The following is a 21,866-nucleotide window of genomic DNA, read 5'->3' on the forward strand; positions in this document are numbered from 1 at the left end:
CCCCACAAACACTACTTAAATATGATCCCCATTTAGAGACAACGATTACCATCTGCCTCTAATTGGGAATCATACAAATCACCAACATAGAAACATTTAACTAGAACACCACATAGAAATAATGAACTAGAATAACTCCAGTCACGCCCTGACATACTACACCATAGAGAAACAATGGCTCTCTACAGTCAGGGCTTGACATAGGGTTTGGTGTTTTATCAAATAAGTTTTACCAGATGTTTCTTCCTTGTGTTTGCCTCTTTTTTTTACCCTATGCTGGTGTACAGTATTTTTAACCCCTGCCAATCAAAAGAAAACTCAAGATTAGACTTGAACAAAGTTTTCAGTTTATTATGGTGATATTCCTCAGTTCTATGGTAACAAGGGGTAAGACATAAGTGCTTTTAGTATTTAACAAGACTCTCAGTACAACTACATGGGAAGACATGCCAGTAGTAATGCATACGGTTGTCTTGGAAACTGTCAACAAGCTGTTGATTATTGATCACAGTTTTAGAAGGCGGTGAGCGGTGACAGTGAAGGTGATGGTGAGGACAGTGGCTGTGTGTCCATGTGGGACTACATGAGACAAGCCTTAGTCTCAACTTGGTCAAACCAACACTGTGCACTTTAAATGGAATAGGGTGTCATTTGAGATTTGTCCAAACACTCAGTGTCACACAAAACAGTGACAACGTTCAAACAACAGACGAGTGAGGTGTTCAGTCTGCACACTTATAATCCTGATATGTGGAGAAATCATCCATTCCCTTTGAAAAAGGCCGTACATTTGCTCTGAGCTGTAGACCTTCAAATTAAATGTTTAGGAATTTCACTTAGATTTAAAGGTTCAGATTAAGTTAACCAGGGCATTTTGTTTTCCTGTGGTGTTTAAGATGGGTTTTAAATCCAGTAGGCCTAGATGACACAGAACATAGAGGCACTGACTCTCACATATATAGTGAATAGGTCAAATGTCAATTTAAAAATTCAGGGGTACTGTTAAAGTACAATTCACTTACAAAGCATGTACACATCCTTTAAAAAAGGTTTCCCCTGCTGGTGACCGTTTGGCATTGCAAAGAGATTTGTTTAGCATTTTCCCAAAATACCTTATTGTATTCTGGATCAGTCCTTGGCATTGGCTAAGAGAACCTCACTGGCCCCACTGCCCAGTCCCAGCACTGAGAAGCTCAGAAATGGACCAGTACCACTCAAATTACCCTCTGTTGGTATGAGACAGAGGGGACGGAAGGGAGAAATAGAGTACAGGATGAATGGAGAGGCAGGGAGAGACAAACAGAGAGATGTGAATGAGAGCAAGATAGGTGCCCTTGTGCCATTGATGACACAAAGGCATGAAACATTAAAACATGCTCTGTGCACATCATTGTGCACGTAATTGCACACTGCACATCAGTTTCTATGTTATTTTCAATTATTTAATGGTAAACCTTCTCCCTGACTGAAGGACTTACCTCCATAGCAATATTCTCTATTGCTATGGAGGCTTAGCCCACTGCAAGACTAAAACAACTCAGAAAGAACAGAGGTCTGGCAGAGAGAGGTAGAGACAGGCAGGCAGGCAGGCAGGCAGGCAGGCAGGCAGGCAGGCAGGCAGGCAGGCAGGCAGCATCATCATACTGAGTGACGTTATGCACATGGCTTCCTCTAAAGAGAACATCCCTTTCTTTGTCACGTGATTAGCAGTTACCGGTTCATTAGAGCTGTATATCAGAGATGACGCACTTTTCTGTCTGACATTACCTTTGACCTACTGTAAGCATAACAACATCTTCAAAGGAATGAGGAGGTTGGTTTACGTGTGTGTGTGGGTAAAAGCAGAGCGTAGGGACTGATTATACTCTGAATGGAGTAATACTAAAATATTAATTAACCACATGCTTTGGAGGTGACAGGGCTGAATGCAAAACAAATATTGATTACATTTATGGGGTGGATACTTCGATAAGAAGCAGCAGTTCGACAAAACTCTTTTCCAAAATAGTCAAATGCATTTAAATCAGAAACACATTCATACTATACAGTTGTTAGGTATCCATAAAATGTGCATTCTAAAAGAAAACTACAGGTGCTTTATAAAGTACACTACACTGCATTTGGAAAGTATTCAGACCCCATGACTTTTTCCACATTTTGTTACATTACAGACTTATTCTAAAATGGATTACATTTATTTATTTTTCTCAACAGTCTACACACTATACCCCATAACGACAAAGCGAAAACAGGTTTTTGGAAATGTTAGCAAAAAATAAAATAAAAAAACAGAAATACCTTATTTACGTATATATTCAGACCCTTTACTATGAGACTCAAAATTGACCTCAGGTGCATCCTGTTTCCATTTATCATCATTGAAATGTTTCTACAACTTGATTGGAGTCCACCTGTTGTAAATTCAATAGATTGGACATGATTTGGTAGGCACACACCTGTCTATGTAAGATCCCCAAGTTGACAGTGCATGTCAGATCAAAAACCAAGCCATGAGGTCGAAGGAATTGTATTGAGGCACAGGTCTGGGGAAGGATCCCCAAAAAATGCTGCAGCATTGAATGTCCCTAAGAACACAGTGTCCTCCATCATTCTTAAATGGAAGAAATTTGAAACCACCAATACTTTGTCACTCTGACAGAGCTCCAGAGTTCCTCTGTGGAGATGGGATAAAATCCAAGAAGGACAACCTTCTCAGCAGCACTCCACCAATCAGGCCTTTACGGTACAGTGGCCAGATGGAAGCCACTCCTCAGTAAAAGGCACATGACAGCCCGCTTGGAGTTTTCGAAAAGGTACCTAAAGACTCTCAGACCATGAGAACCAAGATTCTCTGTTCTGATGAAACCGGGATTGAACTCTTTGGCCTGAATGTCAAGGGTCACATCTGGAGGAAACCTGGCACCATCCCTACGGTGAAGCATGGTGGTGGCAGCATCATGCTTTGGGGATGTTATTCAGTGGCAGGTGTGACTAGTCAGGATCGAGGGAAAGCAAAGTACAGAGAGATCCTTGATGAAAACCTGCTCCAGAGTGCTCAGGACCTCAGACTGAGGTGAAGGTTCACCTTCCAACAGGACTACGACCCTAAGCACACAGCCAAGACAATGCAAAACTGGCTTCGGGACAAGTCTCTGAATGTCCTTGAGTGCATCAGCCAGAACCTTGACTTGAACCCTATCTAACATCTCTGGAAAGACCTGAAAATAGCTGGGCAGCGACTCTCCCCATCCAACCTGACATACCTTGAGAGGAGCTGCAAAGAAGAATGGGAGAAACTCCCCAAATACAGATGTGCCAAGCTTGCAGCATCATACCTAACAAGACTCAAGGCTGTAATCGCTGCCAAAGGTGCTTCAACAAAGTACTGAGTAGAGGGTCTGAATACTTATGTAAATGTGATATTTCAGTTTTTTATAAATTAGCCAACATTTCTAAAAACCTGTTTTTACTTTGTGATTATGGGGTATTGTGTGTAGATTGATGAGGGGAAAAAACAATTTAATCAATTTTATATTAAGGCTGTAAAGTAACATAATGTGGAAAAAAGTCACAGGGTCTGAATAGTTTCCGAATACCCTGTATATGACCAAAAGTATGTAGATACATGCTCGTGAAATCATGGGCGTTATTATGGAGTTGGTCCCCCCTTTGCTGATATAACAGCCTCCACTCTTCTGGGAAGGCTTCCCACTAGATGTTGGACATTGCTGCGGGGACTTGCTTCCATTCAGCCACAAGAGCATTAGTGAAGTCGGGCACTAATGTTGGGCGATTAGGGCTGGCTTGCAGTTGCAGTTCCAATTCATCCCAAAGGTGTTCAATAGGGTTGAGGTCAGGGCTCTGTGCAGGTCAGTCAAGTTCTTCCACACCGATCTTTACAAACCATTTCTGTATGGGCCTTGCTTTATGCACAGGGCATTGCCACAAAGTTGGAAGCACAGAATCGTCTAGAATGTCATTGTATGCTATAGTGTTAAGATTTTCCTTCACTGGAACTATAGGGCCTAGCCCAAATCATGAGAAACAGCCCCAGACCATTATTCCTCCTCCACCAAATGTTACAGTTGGCACACATTCGGGCTGTTAGTGTTCTCCTGGCATCCGCCAAACCCAGATTCGTCCGTCGGACTGCCAGATGGTGAATCGTGTTTCTTCACTCCAGAGAATGTTTTATTTTTTTATTTTTTATTATTTCACCTTTATTTAACCAGATAGGCAAGTTGAGAACAAGTTCTCATTTACAATTGCGACCTGGCCAAGATAAAGCAATGCAGTTCGACACATACAACGACACAGAGTTACACGTGGAGTAAAACAAACATACAGTCAAAAATACAGTATAAACAAGTCTATATACGATGTGAGCAAATGAGGTGAGATAAGGGAGGTAAAGGCAAAAAAAGTCCATGGTGGCAAAGTAAATACAATATAGCAAGTAAAACACTGGAATGGTAGATTTGCAGTGGAAGAATGTGCAAAGTAGAAATAAAAATAATGGGATGCAAAGGAGCAAAATAAATCTAATAAATACAGTAGGGAAAGAGGTAGATGTTTGGGCTAAATTATAGGTAGGCTATGTACAGGTGCAGTAATCTGTGAGCTGCTCTGACAGTTGATGCTTAAAGCTAGAGAGGGAGATAAGTGTTTCCAGTTTCAGAGATTTTTGTAGTTCGTTCCAGTCATTGGCAGCAGAGAACTGGAAGGAGAGGCGGCCAAAGAAATAATTTGTTTTGGGGGTGACCAGAGAGATATACCTGCTGGAGTGCGTGCTACAGGTGGGTGATGCTATGGTGACCAGCGAGCTGAGATAAGGGGGACTTTACCTAGCAGGGTCTTGTAGATGACATGGAGCCAGTGGGTTTGGCGACAAGTATGAAGCGAGGGCCAGCCAACGAGAGTGTACAGGTCGCAATGGTGGGTAGTATATGGGGCTTTGGTGACAAAACGGATGGCACTGTGATAGACTGAATCCAATTTGTTGAGTAGGGTATTGGAGGCCATTTTGTAAATGACATCGCCGAAGTCGAGGATTGGTAGGATGGTCAGTTTTACAAGGGTATGTTTGGCAGCATGAGTGAAGGATGCTTTGTTGCGAAATAGGAAGCCAATTCTAGATTTAACTTTGGATTGGAGATGTTTGATGTGGGTCTGGAAGGAGAGTTTACAGTCTAACCAGACACCTAGGTATTTGTAGTTGTCCACGTATTCTAAGTCAGAGCCGTCCTGAGTAGTGATGTTGGACAGGCGGGCAGGTGCAGGCAGCGATCGGTTGAAGAGCATGCATTTAGTTTTACTTGTATTTAAGAGCAATTGGAGGCCACGGAAGGAGAATTGTATGGCATTGAAGCTTGCCTGGAGGGTTGTTAACACAGTGTCCAAAGAAGGGCCAGAAGTATACAGAATGGTGTTGTCTGCGTAGAGGTGTATCAGAGACTCACCAGCAGCAAGAGCGACATCATTGATGTATACAGAGAAGAGAGTCGGTCCAATAATTGAAACCTGTGGCACCCCCATAGAGACTCCCAGAGGTCTGGACAGCAGACCCTCCGATTTGACACACTGAACTCTATCAGAGAAGTAGTTGGTGAACCAGACGAGGCAATCATTTGAGAAACCAAGGCTGTCGAGTCTGTCGATGAGGATGTGGTGATTGACTGAGTCGAAAGCCTTGGCCAGATCAATGAATACAGCTGCACAGTAATGTTTCTTATCGATGGAGGTTAAGATATCGTTTAGGACCTTGAGTGTGGCTGAGGTGCACCCATGACCAGCTCTGAAACCAGATTGCATAGCAGAGAAGGTATGGTGAGATTCGAAATGGTCGGTAATCTGTTTGTTGACTTGGCTTTCGAAGACCTTAGAAAGGCAGGGTAGTATAGATATAGGTCTGTAGCAGTTTGGGTTAAGAGTGTCCCCCCCTTTGAAGATGGGGATGACCGCAGCTGCTTTCCAATCTTTGGGAATCTCAGACGACACGAAAGAGAGGTTGAACAGGCTAGTAATAGGGTTGGCAACCATTTTGGCAGAATCCATTTCCACTGCTCCAAAGTCCAATGGCAGCAAGCTTTACACCACTCCAGCTGACTCTTGGCATTGCGCATGGTGATTTTATGCAGCTGTAGCAGGGCAGACATTTTGACAAACTGTCTTGTTAGAAATGTGGCATCCTATGACAGTGCCAAGTTGAAAGTCACAGAGCTCTTCTGTGAGGTCATTCTACTGCCAATGTTTGTCTATGGAGATTCCATGGCTGTGTCCTCAATTTTATATGCCTGTCAGCAACGGGTGTGGCTGAAATCACCGAATCCACTAATTTGAAGGGGATACAACATACATTTGTTTATATAGTGTATATCTACACGAACACTGGATATTTACAAGCTCACAGGTTATGTACATGTGTGTTGCTCTTTAAATAAAGCATCAAACTATATAATCAGAACAGAGAGGGGCAGGACTATCCTGCATATAGAAACACTGGAGGGGTTGAGTAGTACAGACAAGTAGGGACCAGATGCTCCAACACATAAGAGTCATTCCATTTAATTTCAGAGAAATTAGCCATTTCTCCACAGAAATGAGTGTGAAAGTACCAGGTTTTACCAATTAGATGCAATTATTCCTGCTACTGCTACACCGTTTTATCTATTTTGTTTGGCATTCTGTGTTTATTAAATGTATCACAACGTTTTCTTTGGCTTAATCTGAAGTTGTTAGTTATTATTATCCCTGTAATGGGGTATATTTACCCCTGTCATTAAGTACATATCTCTCCATGTGGCGGCCCACAGTTAGTCTCCTTTGGCCCACAGTTAGTCTCCTTTGGGTCTGCAGGCTCTAGAACAGAGACACACGGAACACGGTTAGTCAGTCTCCACAGCATCACAAAGAAACAGTAGGCATACAACTGCAGGAAACAGACAGAATGAGGAAGACAGACAGTTAGAGAAAGACAGTGAGAGAAACACACTCAGAGACAGACAGCCAGAGAGAGAGAGAGAGAGAGAAAAAAAAATAATGACACACACATTGCCTCTCCTTGCAGTACCTCTTCTTCGGCTGACTCTGGTAGGCAGGTTAAAGTAGAACTTGTCAGTGTGGATCTGAAGCCCCCTGTAGAACTCATGAAACTCCTCCTCGCCCTTCCCCTGTAAGTACACCAGCAGCTCAGGCAATCGCACCGCAGTAGGCACGCTCAGGTTCCTGAACTGTAGAATTAGACAAGCATCCAATCTCAAGTGTCCAGTCAACTGTCCAATTAACCATAATGCACTGATGGATCTGTAATAAGGCCTTCATCCTGACTTATTATTGCCCAGTATTCCCTAGAATCACAAAATACAACACAACAAATTGCAAGACCATGTAGAGCTAGATATGTAAAAGCCTAGAGGGTAAGGGTGGTCTGGCGAAAGTGATGTAAAGCTGTGTGCAACCTGTAGTGAACCTAAATCCCTTCAGAGAGTTAGCATACTCACTAGGCTACTTACCCTCTGGGCCTCCTTGTCAGTAAGTATTTGAGGGTTGGTCCTGTTGAGCTGCAGCACCAGCCTGCCCACCAGCTCAGTGTGCATCCTCTGGTCTAAACACAGGAACTTGGAGTTCCTTTTTAGCTGCTCATGGTAGCTGTCTGAGCCTGACCAGGGAGCTGGGGAATACAGAAAATAAGGTACAAAGAACACACATTTGGGCAGCACCTTAATTAGAAGATGTATAAACTCTGCCAAAAAAAGACGTCCTCTCACTGTCAACTGCGTTTATTTTCAGCAAACTTAACGTGAACATATTTGTAAGAACATAACAAGATTCAACAACTGAGACATAAACTGAACAATTTCCACAGACATGTGACTAACAGAAATTGAATAACGTGCCCCTGAACAAAGGGACACAAAAGTAACAGTCAGTATCTGGTGTGGCCACCAGCTGCATTAAGTACTGCAGTGCATCTCCTCCTCATGGACTGCACCAGATTTGCCACCTCCAATCCAACAGGTCCCAGATGTGCTCAATGGGATTGAGTGAAGTGAAGTGCATTTTTTGCTAGTCCAGCGATGGTGGGTTTGTGCCCATAGGCGACATTGTTTCCAGTGATGTCTGGTGAAGTCCTCAGTTCGGCCTCTCTCAACCTATTGCGGACAGTCTGAACACTGATGGAGGAATTGTGCGTTCCTGGTGTAACTCGGACAGTTGATGTTGCCATCCTGTACCTGTCATGCAGGTGTAATGTTCGGATGTACTGATCCTGTGAAGGTGTTGTTACATGTGGTCTGCCACTGCGAGGACGATCAGCTGTCCGTCCTGTAGCACTGTCCTAGGCGTCTCACAGTACGGACATTGCAATTTATTGCCCTGGCCACATCTGTAGTCCTCATGCCTCCTTGCAGCATGCCTACGGCACGTTCACACAGATGAGCTGGGACACTGGGCATCTTTCTTTTGGTGTTTTTCAGAGTAAGTAGAAAGGCCTCTTTAGTGTCCTACGTTTTCATAACTGTGACCTTAATTGCCTTCCTTCTGTAAGCTGTTAGTGTCTTAACGACCGTTCCACAGGTGCATGTTCATTGATTGTTTATGGTTCATTGAACAAGCATGGGAAACAGTGTTAAAACCTTTTACAATGAAGATCTGTGAAGTTATTTGAATTTTTACAAATAATCTTTGAAAGACAGGGTCCTGATTTTATTCATGTTTAGCCAATATAGGCCTAAACATTAAAATCTAAAATCTCATTTACAGCACTTGCGATTATTTTGGATCTACTTTCATGTTGGTAAAATAATGAAGTTAAATACAACCAATACTTTCGTTTGAGTTGTTGTAGATTGAGAAGGTCAGCATGCAACAGGTTCCGGGTGGTGAGAAGACATGGTGGACAGTTGTGACAGATTGTACTCTGCAGCTCATGATTCACCCATAAATCAAAAGCCGCAAAAGCTATATTCAAATTCAATAACCTGCCATGGAAGAAAACGGATGCCTCTTTGCCGCCAATGACTGCCTCTTCGCTAACTTTCTCCTCTCCCTAATTTGACGCTCTTCCCGTGATGATAGCACACCCGGCCGAACACCCCGGCCCCACTGTAGTGGTGCACTAATGACAATTAATATGTCACGTCACTGACTGAGGTCTAAACTATGCAAGAATGTGTACCTACACTGTAATTACACTGTAGCCTATGTAACTTATATATGTTTTATATGGCACCCACATGAGTATAATATTGAGTCTCTTGCATCACTCAAAAATAGTCTGTTCATTGATTGGTTGTTTTATTGACGGCAAACCTCTCATCCTAACTCGGTGACTGACTATTTTGGTTCGATTCGATTATTTTGGTAAAAACTCCTTTACAATCGTATTCCTAACTGATGATCATGCAAGGTTCTGCCACATCTTTGTTCATTGATTGGAAAAGTTCAAGGACATATCATTTATTACATGATTAATTGTCAATCCATCTGCAGTGGGACTAATCAACTTGCACAACGTGCCATCATTGTCAGTAGGCTATAGGAAAATGTAAAAAAGTATCATAAAATTCCCTTCACATTCCAATAGTACAGAATAACATGTTAGAGTTATTTATACCATGAAGTACCATCCCATATTGTACACAACAGGATTGGGAAATGTAGGCCTACACATGCTAACCCTTGATCCATCTAAGCAGAAGCATCAAACATTTAAAAAAATGCTGAATACTGTACAACATGATTATTTCCAGAATCATAATTACTAGAGTTCATGGCTCAGAGATACAGGACATTCCATTTCAGAACTGAAATATTTACTGTGCACATGTTTATTACTATTGTACATTTCCAGGAGGAACACTGTGAAATCAGGCAGCAACATAATAAGTGATTCCTATGGAAGAAAGACAGTTCTCCCCTGTAAGCGCAACTTTCCGCTTCGGGCAGTGTCTAGAGGGATAGGGTCTGCGTTTAAGGCACATGTCTGATGCACCCTAGAAATGCTGCCTTGTCACTGAATGGTCTACTGCAGGTCAATGTCAAATGACTAATAAATGGTCATGTGGTCATTGAGTCCGGCGATATTCAATGGTGCCTGCTTAATAATGGCATAGGCTTGATAACAATTCAGGTGGTCCTCTTTCCTTTTGGATATAGTTTCCAGCTGGTTGATGTTCAGTTTATCCATGACCCTGAGGTCTATGTTCAGTCACTTCCTGGTTGTGACCTCACACGGATATGACCCGTACGGGGCGCTCCTTGACATAGAGGGGGTGTCGACACATCCTGTAGGGCTTCTCCAGAAGTGGAGATACACTGCCCTCCTGTTCTCTATACTGCCTGACCAGGCCTGAGCCTGGGGGTACCACTTGGTTCTGAACCTGGCCCGTGGTCCGAGGTGGACCTGGATACTGGGTTGGGATAGGGTTTTGAAGTAGGCCCGGATTGTGTGGCAGACCTGGGTTGTGGTAGAGGCCTGAGATGTGTGGGAGGATGGGCTGGTTGTAGCCTCTGCAGGGAAGAGGAGCTGAGTTGAGGGCTGGGCCAGTGGGGGAGGCCTGGACTGGACCAGTCAGAGCATAGGGGTACTGATGATACCTGTAGAGGACAGACACAGAGACATTGAGCTTTGCAAGGCAGACAAGCATGAACAGGCATGCACTCACTCACTCACTCACTCACTCACGCACGCACGCAGGCACACACACACACACACACACACACACACACACACACACACACACACACACACACACACACACACACACACACACACACACACACACACACACAGTCCTCACCAGCTGGGTCTCTTACTGTCACACATTGAAGGGTCATGGTTGACCCATGGTGGAAGTGCCTTCTCCTGGGTGTTGTTATTGTTGTTCCTGCCATTGTGGCCATAGCGAGAGGCCCTGTTCTCTTCCAGTTCCACTTGCTCTACCTGGTGCCACAGATGCGTCTCCCTGGCAATGCAAAAAAAGTTTTTACAGATGTAGGATCTTAATTTGTTCACTCTTTTGTTGCTGAGAATTTTCCTGAACAGTGGGAAATCCAAACTTGTAGTGTATTTGAGGTTTAAAAAGGCTTCTAAAGTTAATCATTTCGACTTTGAAATTTCAGACTTGATTTGCCCTAAAGAAAAATGTATCAACCCACACAAAAATTTTCATTAATGATAATTCACAAAATAATTCACATTTCCTGTTGCTGCAAGATTATTTTCCTGCTATAGCAAACTGGCTTAAATTAAGATCCTACATCTGTATAGTCCCATGTTGCTTACTTGGTAGAGGATGATGCTTGTAACCCCAGGCTTGTGTGTTCAATTCCCATGGGGGACTAGTATGAAAATGTATGTAGTCATTACTGTAAACCTGAAAATGTATATACTCACTAAGTTGCTCTGGATAAAGGCATCTGCTGAAATGTAAATGTTGTACTGTCAATAGCTACTGTACATCTCAATATTGTTATCAATCCCCTTTACCACATTGTATAAATTACAGCTCTCCATCTTTCGCTTGTTTCTCACCTCTTCCTGTCTTCTCTTTTCCTTTCTCTCCCCCCTTTCTTCCGTTCAACTCTCCTTCTCGTGTGTCCTGTCTCATCTTTTGGTCTCCTCTCCTCCTTCTCCCCTTCCACTAGTCATGGCTCCTCCCTCTCCTACCTCTGTCCTCATCTACTATCTACTCTCACCTATCCAGTCTGTCTCTCCTTCTCACCTCTCCTTCCATCCTACTTCCATCTCTCCCTCCGGCCTCTCCTGTCTCCTCCCTCACTCCTCTCACCTCTCCTCCCATTTTCCCTCCATCACTCCTCTCACCCTTCTTCCTCTCCTCCTCTGCTCTTCTCTCGCTCTCTCTCCTCACCTCCTCTCCTCCCTCCATCTCTCCTCTCACCTCTCCTCCTTCTTCTTCTCCTCCTCCGTGACACAGTCGAGCAGACAGCAGGTGATGAAGGCAATGGACATGAGGAGGATGATGGCACAGCTGATGATGGATGCCACCACTGCCACACGGAACCCAAAGTCTTCCGACGGGGACACCGCTGGAAGAAAAGATGAAACATCTATCAATTAATTTATGAGATCTGTCTACAGATAACAAACAAGATATATAAAAACAAATCACTCCAGAAAGTGATGGAAATATAATATATTTGAATGCCTTTTTAAGTGTATTGCATCCATTTATAACAAACATCATTAAGTACCTTGGTACCATGGTACCTAAAGTATGACATTGACATCTACATAACACTGCCCATGGTCAGAGAGCACATAAAACTATCTCCAATATATTCCTCTACATTCCTCTATTTCAGAATAATTAAGAGGCTGACAGGCAGGGAGTTTGCAATCCATGCACTTTTTCCACTCAATGCATTCTGAAGCTTTAATATACTCCTACACATGCATGCACGCACACACACACACACACACACACACACACACACACACACACACACACACACACACACACACACACACACACACACACACACACTTTCCTAAGAGGACAACTTTCATTCTCACAATAAAGCAGAGTCTGACTCATCCATAGTGTATGACTGAAGCGACAGCTGTCTTCACATGCTCTCGGCCATTGATTGGCCAGATGAGCTGACTCCCTAGAGTCAGACGGAGAAGGGTGAGAGAGTGACAAACCTAACAGTCTCTCATTTGGACTTTGGTTCCTCATTGAATAGAAATCTGCTTTACATAAGTGGCTTATAAATATGAAAAGGACGTCTATGAATATTTCAAGAACAAACATAACTGGCAATGTACTAATGCGGAGTGCTTTAATTGCTGGCTGGTATGTCATTTTCTATGACAACATGTCCTAAAGGAGTAGACTGGTGTCCTCAGACCAACTCTGCCATAACTCTGCCATATACTAACATACTGTAACTGTAACTATAACACCTACAAGTAAAGACCAGTGGTACATAAGTGTGTGAGTATCCTCTCAGCATTAGATGAGTCATTCGACTAATTCAGTGCCTTTTGAGAAGTGTAACTTTCTAAAATGTTTTTCAAAGCGCAGATGTTCAACTTAATAAAAAACAGGTTTTCCCATCTCAAGAGTTGAAATAAAAAAGATATAATATAGTAAGTGCCTATTAAGTACCAAACATAGTAACCGAGTTGACTGTAACAGGGTTGACGATTTTTTCTTAAATCAGAAAATTAATCCCCTTGTGACAGGAGGAATGAAAGCTTGTTCTGTGCAACAGGGAGTGGCAATTGAATTCAAGATTCACACCAAAAATAAATTTGTTAAAATACTCCTACCCTGTCTATCTATGGGTAACTGGGTTGACATGTTACGCTCAACCCACTCAGTTTTCTATCACAAAACACCAGAAAAAGGCCAAAAAGAGTAGAACCAGATCACTTGCTTTTACTCTATGATTTGACTATTAAATGTTCATTGTTTGTTTAGATTCATTTGGGGATTAAGTGAGATAAAACATATCTAGAAGTGACACAGGTGTGAAGGAGGGACGTCAAAATTCTGAATTTTGGAACTTCACTTTAGCAAGCCTTCATTCATATTAAATTACACTTCATTTAATATAACAGGCTTTTTAAAATTCTATATTTGTCCACAATTTCTACATAAAATATCAAAGGGTTGCAAAAGGCACCCTTTTCGTGGAACGACACAGATACATACGTTTACACCATGGAGAGCCTCCTGACCACTGGGTACTGTTGCTGCCCCAAACACAGGACACCTCATTTCCCCCCACCAGATGGTGTCTGGATGGGCACTGCAGGGTGATCACCGTGCCCACATTGGTGCCATTCCCCTGAATGATCTTCTGGGTGCCCAGGGCGGGCTGGGGCATGGGCGTGCACTGGCCTGGAGGGGGTGATGGGAGACGGTAACTATGGTATATACAGCCATATGTGAGCATAACAGATAACTCAAACTAGAACAGAACTTTCAGAGGAGAGAGCACCACATGGAACCCTCACAATGGAATGCTGCTGCGTCCTTTCAGCACAGAACATCGAATCCCGTTGGGGGCTGCTCAGTATTGCGTGAGAAAAACACACACCACATCTGCAGCCGTACGCTTTGCTGCATCTAATGCTGATGGTATCAAAGCAGGAAACATGATAAATCATTAAATAAATGGCCTGCAAGCTTGGCAGAAACTCAGGTCCCATTTGTGGCCATGTTAAACAGCTGGTTTTCAGACTCAGCACGGTGCAGCAGGAAAATTGACTCCCGCTGCGAGGTCTGGTGTTCATACTGAACTATGACCATTAACAGAATGACACTGCTCTAATGCAAATATACAGGAGTGTATTTAGGAAGGAATCAAAGTAAGCCACAGCTTGTGGATAAACAAAACAGCTCTGTCACATCCTGTGAAGCGTGTTCAGTCAATTGTTTCTACACTGGCTGTGCTACTGTAATTGGTTAATATAACAAATAACACATTCACTGGGAACAAATAACATCTTATCACCTCAAGAGTATAACGGAAATGTAATTAAATTAAAATGTAATTAATCTCTCATTCTCTCTCACTGTAATTCAAAGGAATACTCTCACGAATCTCAGAAGTTTTGGAATTTACGAACACTATTTTCAAATTACATTGTCTGTGAAATCATGTAGCCTAGGCCTATTACGATTGTTGAGGAATTGTTGCAGTCTTTTCTTGCCACCACAAGAGGTCCTACATGTTCAAGAAATTACTTAATGAACTCAACGTATCTGAAAGAGAAACCAAGTTGTTTTAATTCAGATAAGGTTTGAAATAGTGTTAGTAAATTCCAAGACTTCTGAGACTCATGAGAGTATTCCTTTGAATTATAGCGAGAGAGAATGAGAGAGAGAGAAAGAGTGAGAAAGAGAAACAGAGAGAGTCAGCAAGCAAGAGAGTTATGTTGCTGACTGACTATTGGATGGTAGGCTAATTCATAAACCATCATTTCTGCAGGGCAGGCAGACAGCGCTCTCCAGCAGTCTGTGACTCATAGATTTCTTATCAAAGATATCAGTTTTCTCTGTCAGTTGGGCTGGGCTGGCAGGGTGAGTTAAATTGCTGAGTAGGCCTTGATGAAACCTCACCAGCCAGAACAGATCCACAGAAAACACCATATTTATGCAACATTTTTTTAGTACACAAGGACAATTTTATGTAACTTGTGAGTGTGTGTGTGTGTGTGTGTGTGAGAGAGAGAGAGAGAGAGAGAGAGAGAGAGAGAGAGAGAGAGAGAGAGAGAGAGAGAGAGAGAGAGAGAGAGAGAGAGAGAGAGAGAGAGAGAGAGAGAGTGAGCGTGTGTGTGTGTGTTTAAAAGTGTAGCTGTACATCCTAGCTCAGTACAACCGCAGTGTTAGTTGGTGTGAAACTAAGAAACAGTGCATTCTGAAAGCCACCTGCAGCTTCTCAGACCATGTGATCTATAGGAACACACTCTCACTTCGCCCTTTCCATTCTTTTGTCCTTATTTACAGTGCAGGCTCAGAATAAACATAGGCTGGCTACTCTATTATTCCATTACAGCCATAGCTTATAAAACGTTAAGACCTTTTATTCCATGTATGTTTTGTTGTCATGTGATAGTTTTCAAACATATTATGCGTAGCTTGCAGAAAGTAGGCCTAATGTTGTTTTCCTGCAATGTAATTCATTGAGTACACATACATCATATAAATGAAGAGCTATTTGTGTGTCATGGAATGCATTTTCTCCCCTAAATTAGGCTACATGTTGGTAGGCCTACTCTGTGATGGTATACTCACACAGTTTACAGCTATATTTAACAAATACATTAAACAACACCATAATGCCTCCAATAAAAGCAGGCACTGTACTAATGACATGACATTTATCACCACATTGGATACATCCTGAAGCTCGCTTACCTGTATAATTACGGCCACGGATGCCGTTTTTGGTTGAATAAATAGTTCTGGAAACATCAACGACCGAAGCTGTAACCGTTGACATGTCGGACGTAATCTACCCAACCGTCGAGAACCCCTCCAGGACGCGCGTAAAAAAAAACGACAAGGAGACCCACAAGAGTATGCTACGATAGCCTACAGCTGGATAATTATGGTCACTGTGCTGGATTGTGTTCGCAGCTGTCTCAGTGCCTGTGCGTGCTCACGCGTTTGCTTTTTTTCTGTCTCTTACTCCCGAGCACACGGACCCAACAGCAAACCATCAGTGTGTGTGTAGGTGTGTTGGTGTATCGGCTCGGCATGTCGCGCTGCGCTCTGGGAACGCACTGACTGTCCCGAGCAAAATCCGTCCTTCTTTGTCTGCGAGATTCTGCTAAACTAATCGGTGTGTAGGCTGTCAGAATATCACTTGGTTCACTTGATGTCACGGTAATAGGCGTGTTGTCAGGGCGCTCCGAAGGTTGGCAGAATAGAATTAGGAATTAAAATAGGCCTACATTAAGTAATGTAATATGATCGCTATGGTTGGCAGCGAGTTCCTTCTTTCAGTTCACAATACAGTAGTAATCTGTGTGTTTGTAGGCTAGAGGTGATTCTGTCACATTGCCCCGCCTTTGATGATCTGTTTGTTTTATACTTTATGATAATGGTACTATATGCTGTCATTCATAGCACTAAGCATATATAACCAGTCTTTTGATATACTATAAGCTATTTGGAAGTAGTCACATTTTATATTTCTTATAAAATGCTATTTGTAAGCCTCAGATATCCAGAATGTGCTTATTGTTGAATGATGTAATGCATCAAAGGATATCATGGAGACTGATAGTGTCCACCACTGCACACTTCAATCTGACATCACATGACAGGGTCTGGCTGGCTTACATCCTCTACTCGCATGAATCCACTGTACAGTTGTAGGTTACATATATTTGTACCAAATCCTTTCCTAATCAATTTCCACAGATAATAAGTTGTCGGCGGGACATTTAGTGAGGGGACTCCGATTGCATGACTCGGTCTCGAGCACGATAGCTGTACGGCGGGGATTTGAACCTGTAACCTTTGGTCATCACCATCACTTATACAGCTAAACCATTAGTCTTGGCCTAGAGTTTCCTGGGTAGATTCTGAAAGTATTACGTCCTGGAGGTTGCCCTTCTGATTTATAGAATACAAATGTTGCCTATTCATTCTTTAATGTAATATGATTTACATGAGGCTCGCCACTCTGTTCTCTGTGCCAGAACAGGAATAATTTGTATCTTTATAAACATTGGTCATTCATATGCATGGCTGTTAATGTTAATAATCGGACAAGACCAGAGATATAGGGGGGGGGGGGGGGGGGGGTGAGAAAGCAAAGGAGATAGAGAGAGAGGGGTTCAGAATCAGACTAGCCAGAGCCTATAATCAATGCAAGTGAAATCTGTCAGCAGAACAAATATTGTTTGTTTACCCATAATACACTTCACTACCAGCTGTCCAAGAACAAGAACAATCAGCCAAACAGGAAATCATGTCCTTATTGATGCGTACTGTGCAGGGGTGCATTTGAATACATGACGTGGGAGTTGTTTTCAATCACTATCTTCACATCCTGCGTCTATAGAGCAGTCCTCTACCAACCAGTTAACATAATCAGTATTTTCTCCTGAAGAAAGAGTAAACCACATCACCGTCCAAGGGGTCCATCTCATTCCCTATAGCAGGGGTACTCAACTCTTACCCTACAAGGTCCAAAGAGTGCTGGTTTTCTGTTCTACCTGATAATTAATTACAGCCACCTGGTGCCACAGGTCTAAATCAGTCCCTGATTAGAGGGCAACAATAAATAAATAAATGCAGTGGAACTGGTTTTGAAGTCCAGAGTTGAGATTGAAGGCCCCATAGTGTGTTTTTCCTGCTCCTCCTTTTGTGCCCTGGCAGATCGTTTTGATGTGGCATAGTTCAATTAGCTTAATGGTAAATCATCCAATTGCTTCTGGGCTGGTATGAATCATTTAGCTCTATTATACTGCTCATCAGATAGCCTTATTAATGGAATAGCCTTTATGCCAGCCAAGAGCGACACACTGCTCGTAGCGTAGAGACCTACACCCACCAACTCTAATCTGCTCTCTCCACACAAAGCAAAACGGACTTCAGTACAAATTAGATGCCAGGGTCACCAACGGAGGCAAAGTAACCATGTTAATTAATGCTCATTAATTCTGAAAAATAACAAAGTTATACTAGGTCAAAAAGACAAATTCAAACTCTAAATGGTCCTATCAGATGGGCAAATAAAGTATTCATACACAAACATACCAGAATTGGGCTCAATTCAGAATTTTGGAATTGACTCCTATTTAACTCATGAGTTGAAATTCAAATCGAATTGGCCACACCCCACAGGATGTAGAAGTGAGTTTGAGTGACAGAAAGTTTAATTCAATTCAGTCATGGAACATGGGAGTTTCATTGAATAGACAGGTCACACTTGCAGATGTTTTAATTTTATTTATTTCACCTTTATTTAACCAGGCAGGCAAGTTGAGAACAAGTTCTCATTTACAATTGCGACCTGGCCAAGATAAAGCAAAGGAGTTCGACACATACAACAACACAGAGTTACACATGGAGTAAAACAAACATACTGTAAATAATACAGTAGAAAAATAAGTCTATGGGCCTCCCGGTGCCGCAGTGGTTAAGGGCGCTGTACTGCAGCACCAGCTGTGCCACCAGAGACTCTGGGTTCCCGCACGGGCTCTATCGCAACCGGGCGCGACCGGGAGGTCCGTGCAGCGACGCACAATTGGCCAAGGTCGCAGTGCGCGCTAACCAAGGTTGCCAGGGCTCTCCCGAGCCCGTACGGGTGTTGTAGCAATGAGACCAGATAGTAGCTACTAAACAATTGGATACCAAGAAATTGGGGAGAAAAGGGTTAAAAAAAGTTAAACAGAAAAATACGTATATTTTTGATGTGAGCAAATGAGGTGAGATTAGGAAGGTAAAGGCAAAAAAAGGCCAAGATGGCGAATTAAATAAAGTAAAACACTGGAATGGTAGATTTGCAGTGGAAGAATGTGCAAAGTAGAAATATAAATAATGGGGTGCAAAGGAGCAAAATAAATAAATAAATACAGTAGGGGAAGGGGTAGTTGTTTGGGCTAAATTATAGATGGGCTATGTACAGGTGCAGTAATCTGTGAGCTGCTCTGACAGCTGGTGCTTAAAGCTAGTGAGGGAGATAAGTGTTTCCAGTTTCAGAGATTTTTGTAGTTCGTTCCAGTCGTTGGCAGCAGAGAACTGGCAGCAGAGAACTGGAAGGAGAGGCGGCCAAAGAAAGAATTGGTTTTGGGGGTGACCAGAGAGATAAACCTGCTGGAGCGCGTGCTACAGGTGGGTGATGCTATGGTGACCAGCGAGCTGAGATAAGGGGGGACTTTACCTAGCAGGGTCTTGTAGATGACCTGTAGCCAGTGGGTTTGGCGACGAGTATGAAGTGAGGGCCAGCCAACGAGAGCGTACAGGTCGCAGTGGTGGGTAGTATATGGGGCTTTGGTGACAAAACGGATGGCACTGTGATAGACTGCATACAATTTATTGAGGAGGGTATTGGAGGCTATTTTGTAAATAACATCGCAGAAGTTGAGGATCGGTAGGATGGTCAGTTTTACGAGGGTATGATTGGCAGCATGGATTGGATTGTAGATGTTTGATGTGCGTCTGGAAGGAGAGTTTACAGTCTAACCAGACACCTAGGTATTTGTAGTTGTCCACATATTCTAAGTCAGAACCGTCCAGAGTAGTGATGCTGGACGGGCGGGCAGTTGCAGACAGAGATCGGTTGAAGAGCATGCATTTAGTTTTACTTGTATTTAAGAGCAGTTGGAGGCCATGGAAGGAGAGTTGTATGGCATTGAAGCTCGTCTGGAGGGTTGTTAACACAGTGTCGAAAGAAGGGCCAGAAGTATACAGAATGGTGTCATCTGCGTAGAGGTGGATCAGAGACTCACCAGCAGCAAGAGCGACATCACTGATGTATACAGAGAAGAGAGTCGGCCCAAGAATTGAACCCTGTGGCACCCCCATAGAGACTGCCAGAGGCCTGGACAACAGGCCCTCCGATTTGACACACTGAACTCTATCAGAGAAGTAGTTGGTGAACCAGGTAAGGCAATCATTTGAGAAACCAAGGCTATCGAGTCTGCTGATGAGGATGTGGTGATTGACAGAGTCGAAAGCCTTGACCAGGTCAATGAATACGGCTGCACAGTATTGTTTCTTATTGATGGCGTTTAAGATATCATTTAGGACCTTGAGCGTGGCTGAGATGCACCCATGACCAGCTCTGAAACCAGATTGCATAGCGGAGAAGGTGCGGTGGGATTCGAAATGGTCGGTAAACTGTTTGTTGACTTGGCTTTCGAAGACCTTAGAAAGGCAGGGTAGGATAGATATAGGTCTGTAGCTGTTGGGTCAAGAGTGTCCCCCCCTTTGAAGAGGGGGGTGACCGCAGCCGCTTTCCAATCTTTGGGAATCTCAGACGACACGAAAGAGAGGTTGAACAGCTAGTAGTAGGTGTTGCAACAATTTCGGCAGATCATTTTAGAAAGAAAGGGTCCAGATTGTCTAGCCCAGCTGATTTGTAGGGGTCCAGGTTTTGCAGCTCTTTCAGAACATCAGCTGTCTGGAATTAGGTGATGGAGAAGAGGAGGGGGGGGGGAATAGGCCAGTTGCTGCGGGGGGTGCAGAGCTGTTGGCCCGGGGGGTAGCCAGGTGGAAAGCATGGCCAGCCGTAGAGAAATGCTTATTGAAATTCTCAATTATCGTGGATTTATCAGTGGTGACAGTGTTTCCTAGTCTCAGTGCAGTGGGCAGCTGAGAGGAGGTGCTCTTATTCTCCATGGACTTTACAGTGTCCCAAAACTTTTTGGAATTAGTGCTACAGGATGCAAATTTCTGCTTGAAAAAGCTAACCTTTGCTTTCCAAACTGACTGTGTATTGGTTCCTGACTTCCCTGAACAGTTGCATATCGCGGGGACTATTCGAAGCTAGTGCAGTACGCCACAGGGTGTTTTTGTGCTGGTCCAGGACAGTCAAGTCTGGAGTGAACCAATTCAGACACAGCTAGGAAATCAGGGTTGGCGGAGTGTGCTAAAGCGGTGAATAAAACAAACTTAGGGAGGAGGGTTCTGATGTTAACATGCATGAACCCAAAGCTTTTACAGTTGCAGAAGTCAACAAATGAGAGCGCCTGGGGACACACAGGGCCTGGGTTAACCTCTACATCACCAGAGGAACAGGAGTAAGATGAGGGTACGGTTAAAGACTATGAGAACTGGTCGTCTAGTGCTTTGGGAACAGAGAATAAAAGGAGCAGATTTCTGGGCGTGGTAGAATAGATTCAGGGCATAGTGTACAGACAAGGGTAGGGTGCGAGTACAGTGAAGGTAACCCTAGGCATTGAGTGACAATGATAGAGGTTGCATCTCTGGAGGAGTCAGTTAAGCTAGGTGCGGTCTCCACATGCTTGGGGGGATGGGACAAGGGGGCTATCTGAGGCATGTTGAGCAGGACTAGGGGCTCCGCAGTAAAATAAAACAATGAGATCTGCCCTAAACAACAGTATACAAGGCATATTGACATTAGAGAAAGGCATAAAGCAATCACAGGTGTTGATTGGGAGAGCTAAGACAACAATGGGTGAGACAACAACGGGTAAACAGCTAGGACAACAACGGCAAAATGGCAATGAATGAGCAGAGAGGGTCAGTTAGCTACACACAGGGCCTGAGTTTGAGGCTGGGGCAGACAGAAACTAAATGAAGTACCGTGTTAATGAACAGTCTAGCAGGCATCAGCTATGTAGCCGAGTGATCATAGGGTCCAATGAGCAGCAATAGATGAAACAGGAAGCCGTTCGGTAGTCGATTACT

At 43.4% G+C, this 21,866-nt stretch overlaps 1 protein-coding gene and 1 pseudogene across 1 annotated transcript; both read right to left on the reverse strand.

Annotated features, from left to right (window-relative positions):
* Positions 1-1,113: 1,113 nt before the first annotated feature.
* Positions 1,114-8,238, reverse strand: LOC139417539 (caspase recruitment domain-containing protein 19-like; annotated as a pseudogene).
* On the reverse strand, positions 7,763-16,505 carry LOC139416257 (uncharacterized). The gene is made up of 6 exons (XM_071164701.1): positions 15,894-16,505; positions 13,683-13,871; positions 11,901-12,048; positions 10,800-10,964; positions 9,937-10,596; positions 7,763-8,266 (listed from the first exon to the last, which is right to left on the reverse strand). Exons 1-5 carry the CDS (start codon positions 15,976-15,978, stop codon positions 10,227-10,229), a joined length of 957 nt encoding a protein of 318 aa, XP_071020802.1. The 5' UTR covers positions 15,979-16,505; the 3' UTR covers positions 7,763-8,266; positions 9,937-10,226.
* Positions 16,506-21,866: the final 5,361 nt, after the last annotated feature.

This window comes from Oncorhynchus clarkii, chromosome 9 (genome assembly GCF_045791955.1).
Source record: "Oncorhynchus clarkii lewisi isolate Uvic-CL-2024 chromosome 9, UVic_Ocla_1.0, whole genome shotgun sequence".
Taxonomy (NCBI): Eukaryota; Metazoa; Chordata; class Actinopteri; order Salmoniformes; family Salmonidae; genus Oncorhynchus; species Oncorhynchus clarkii.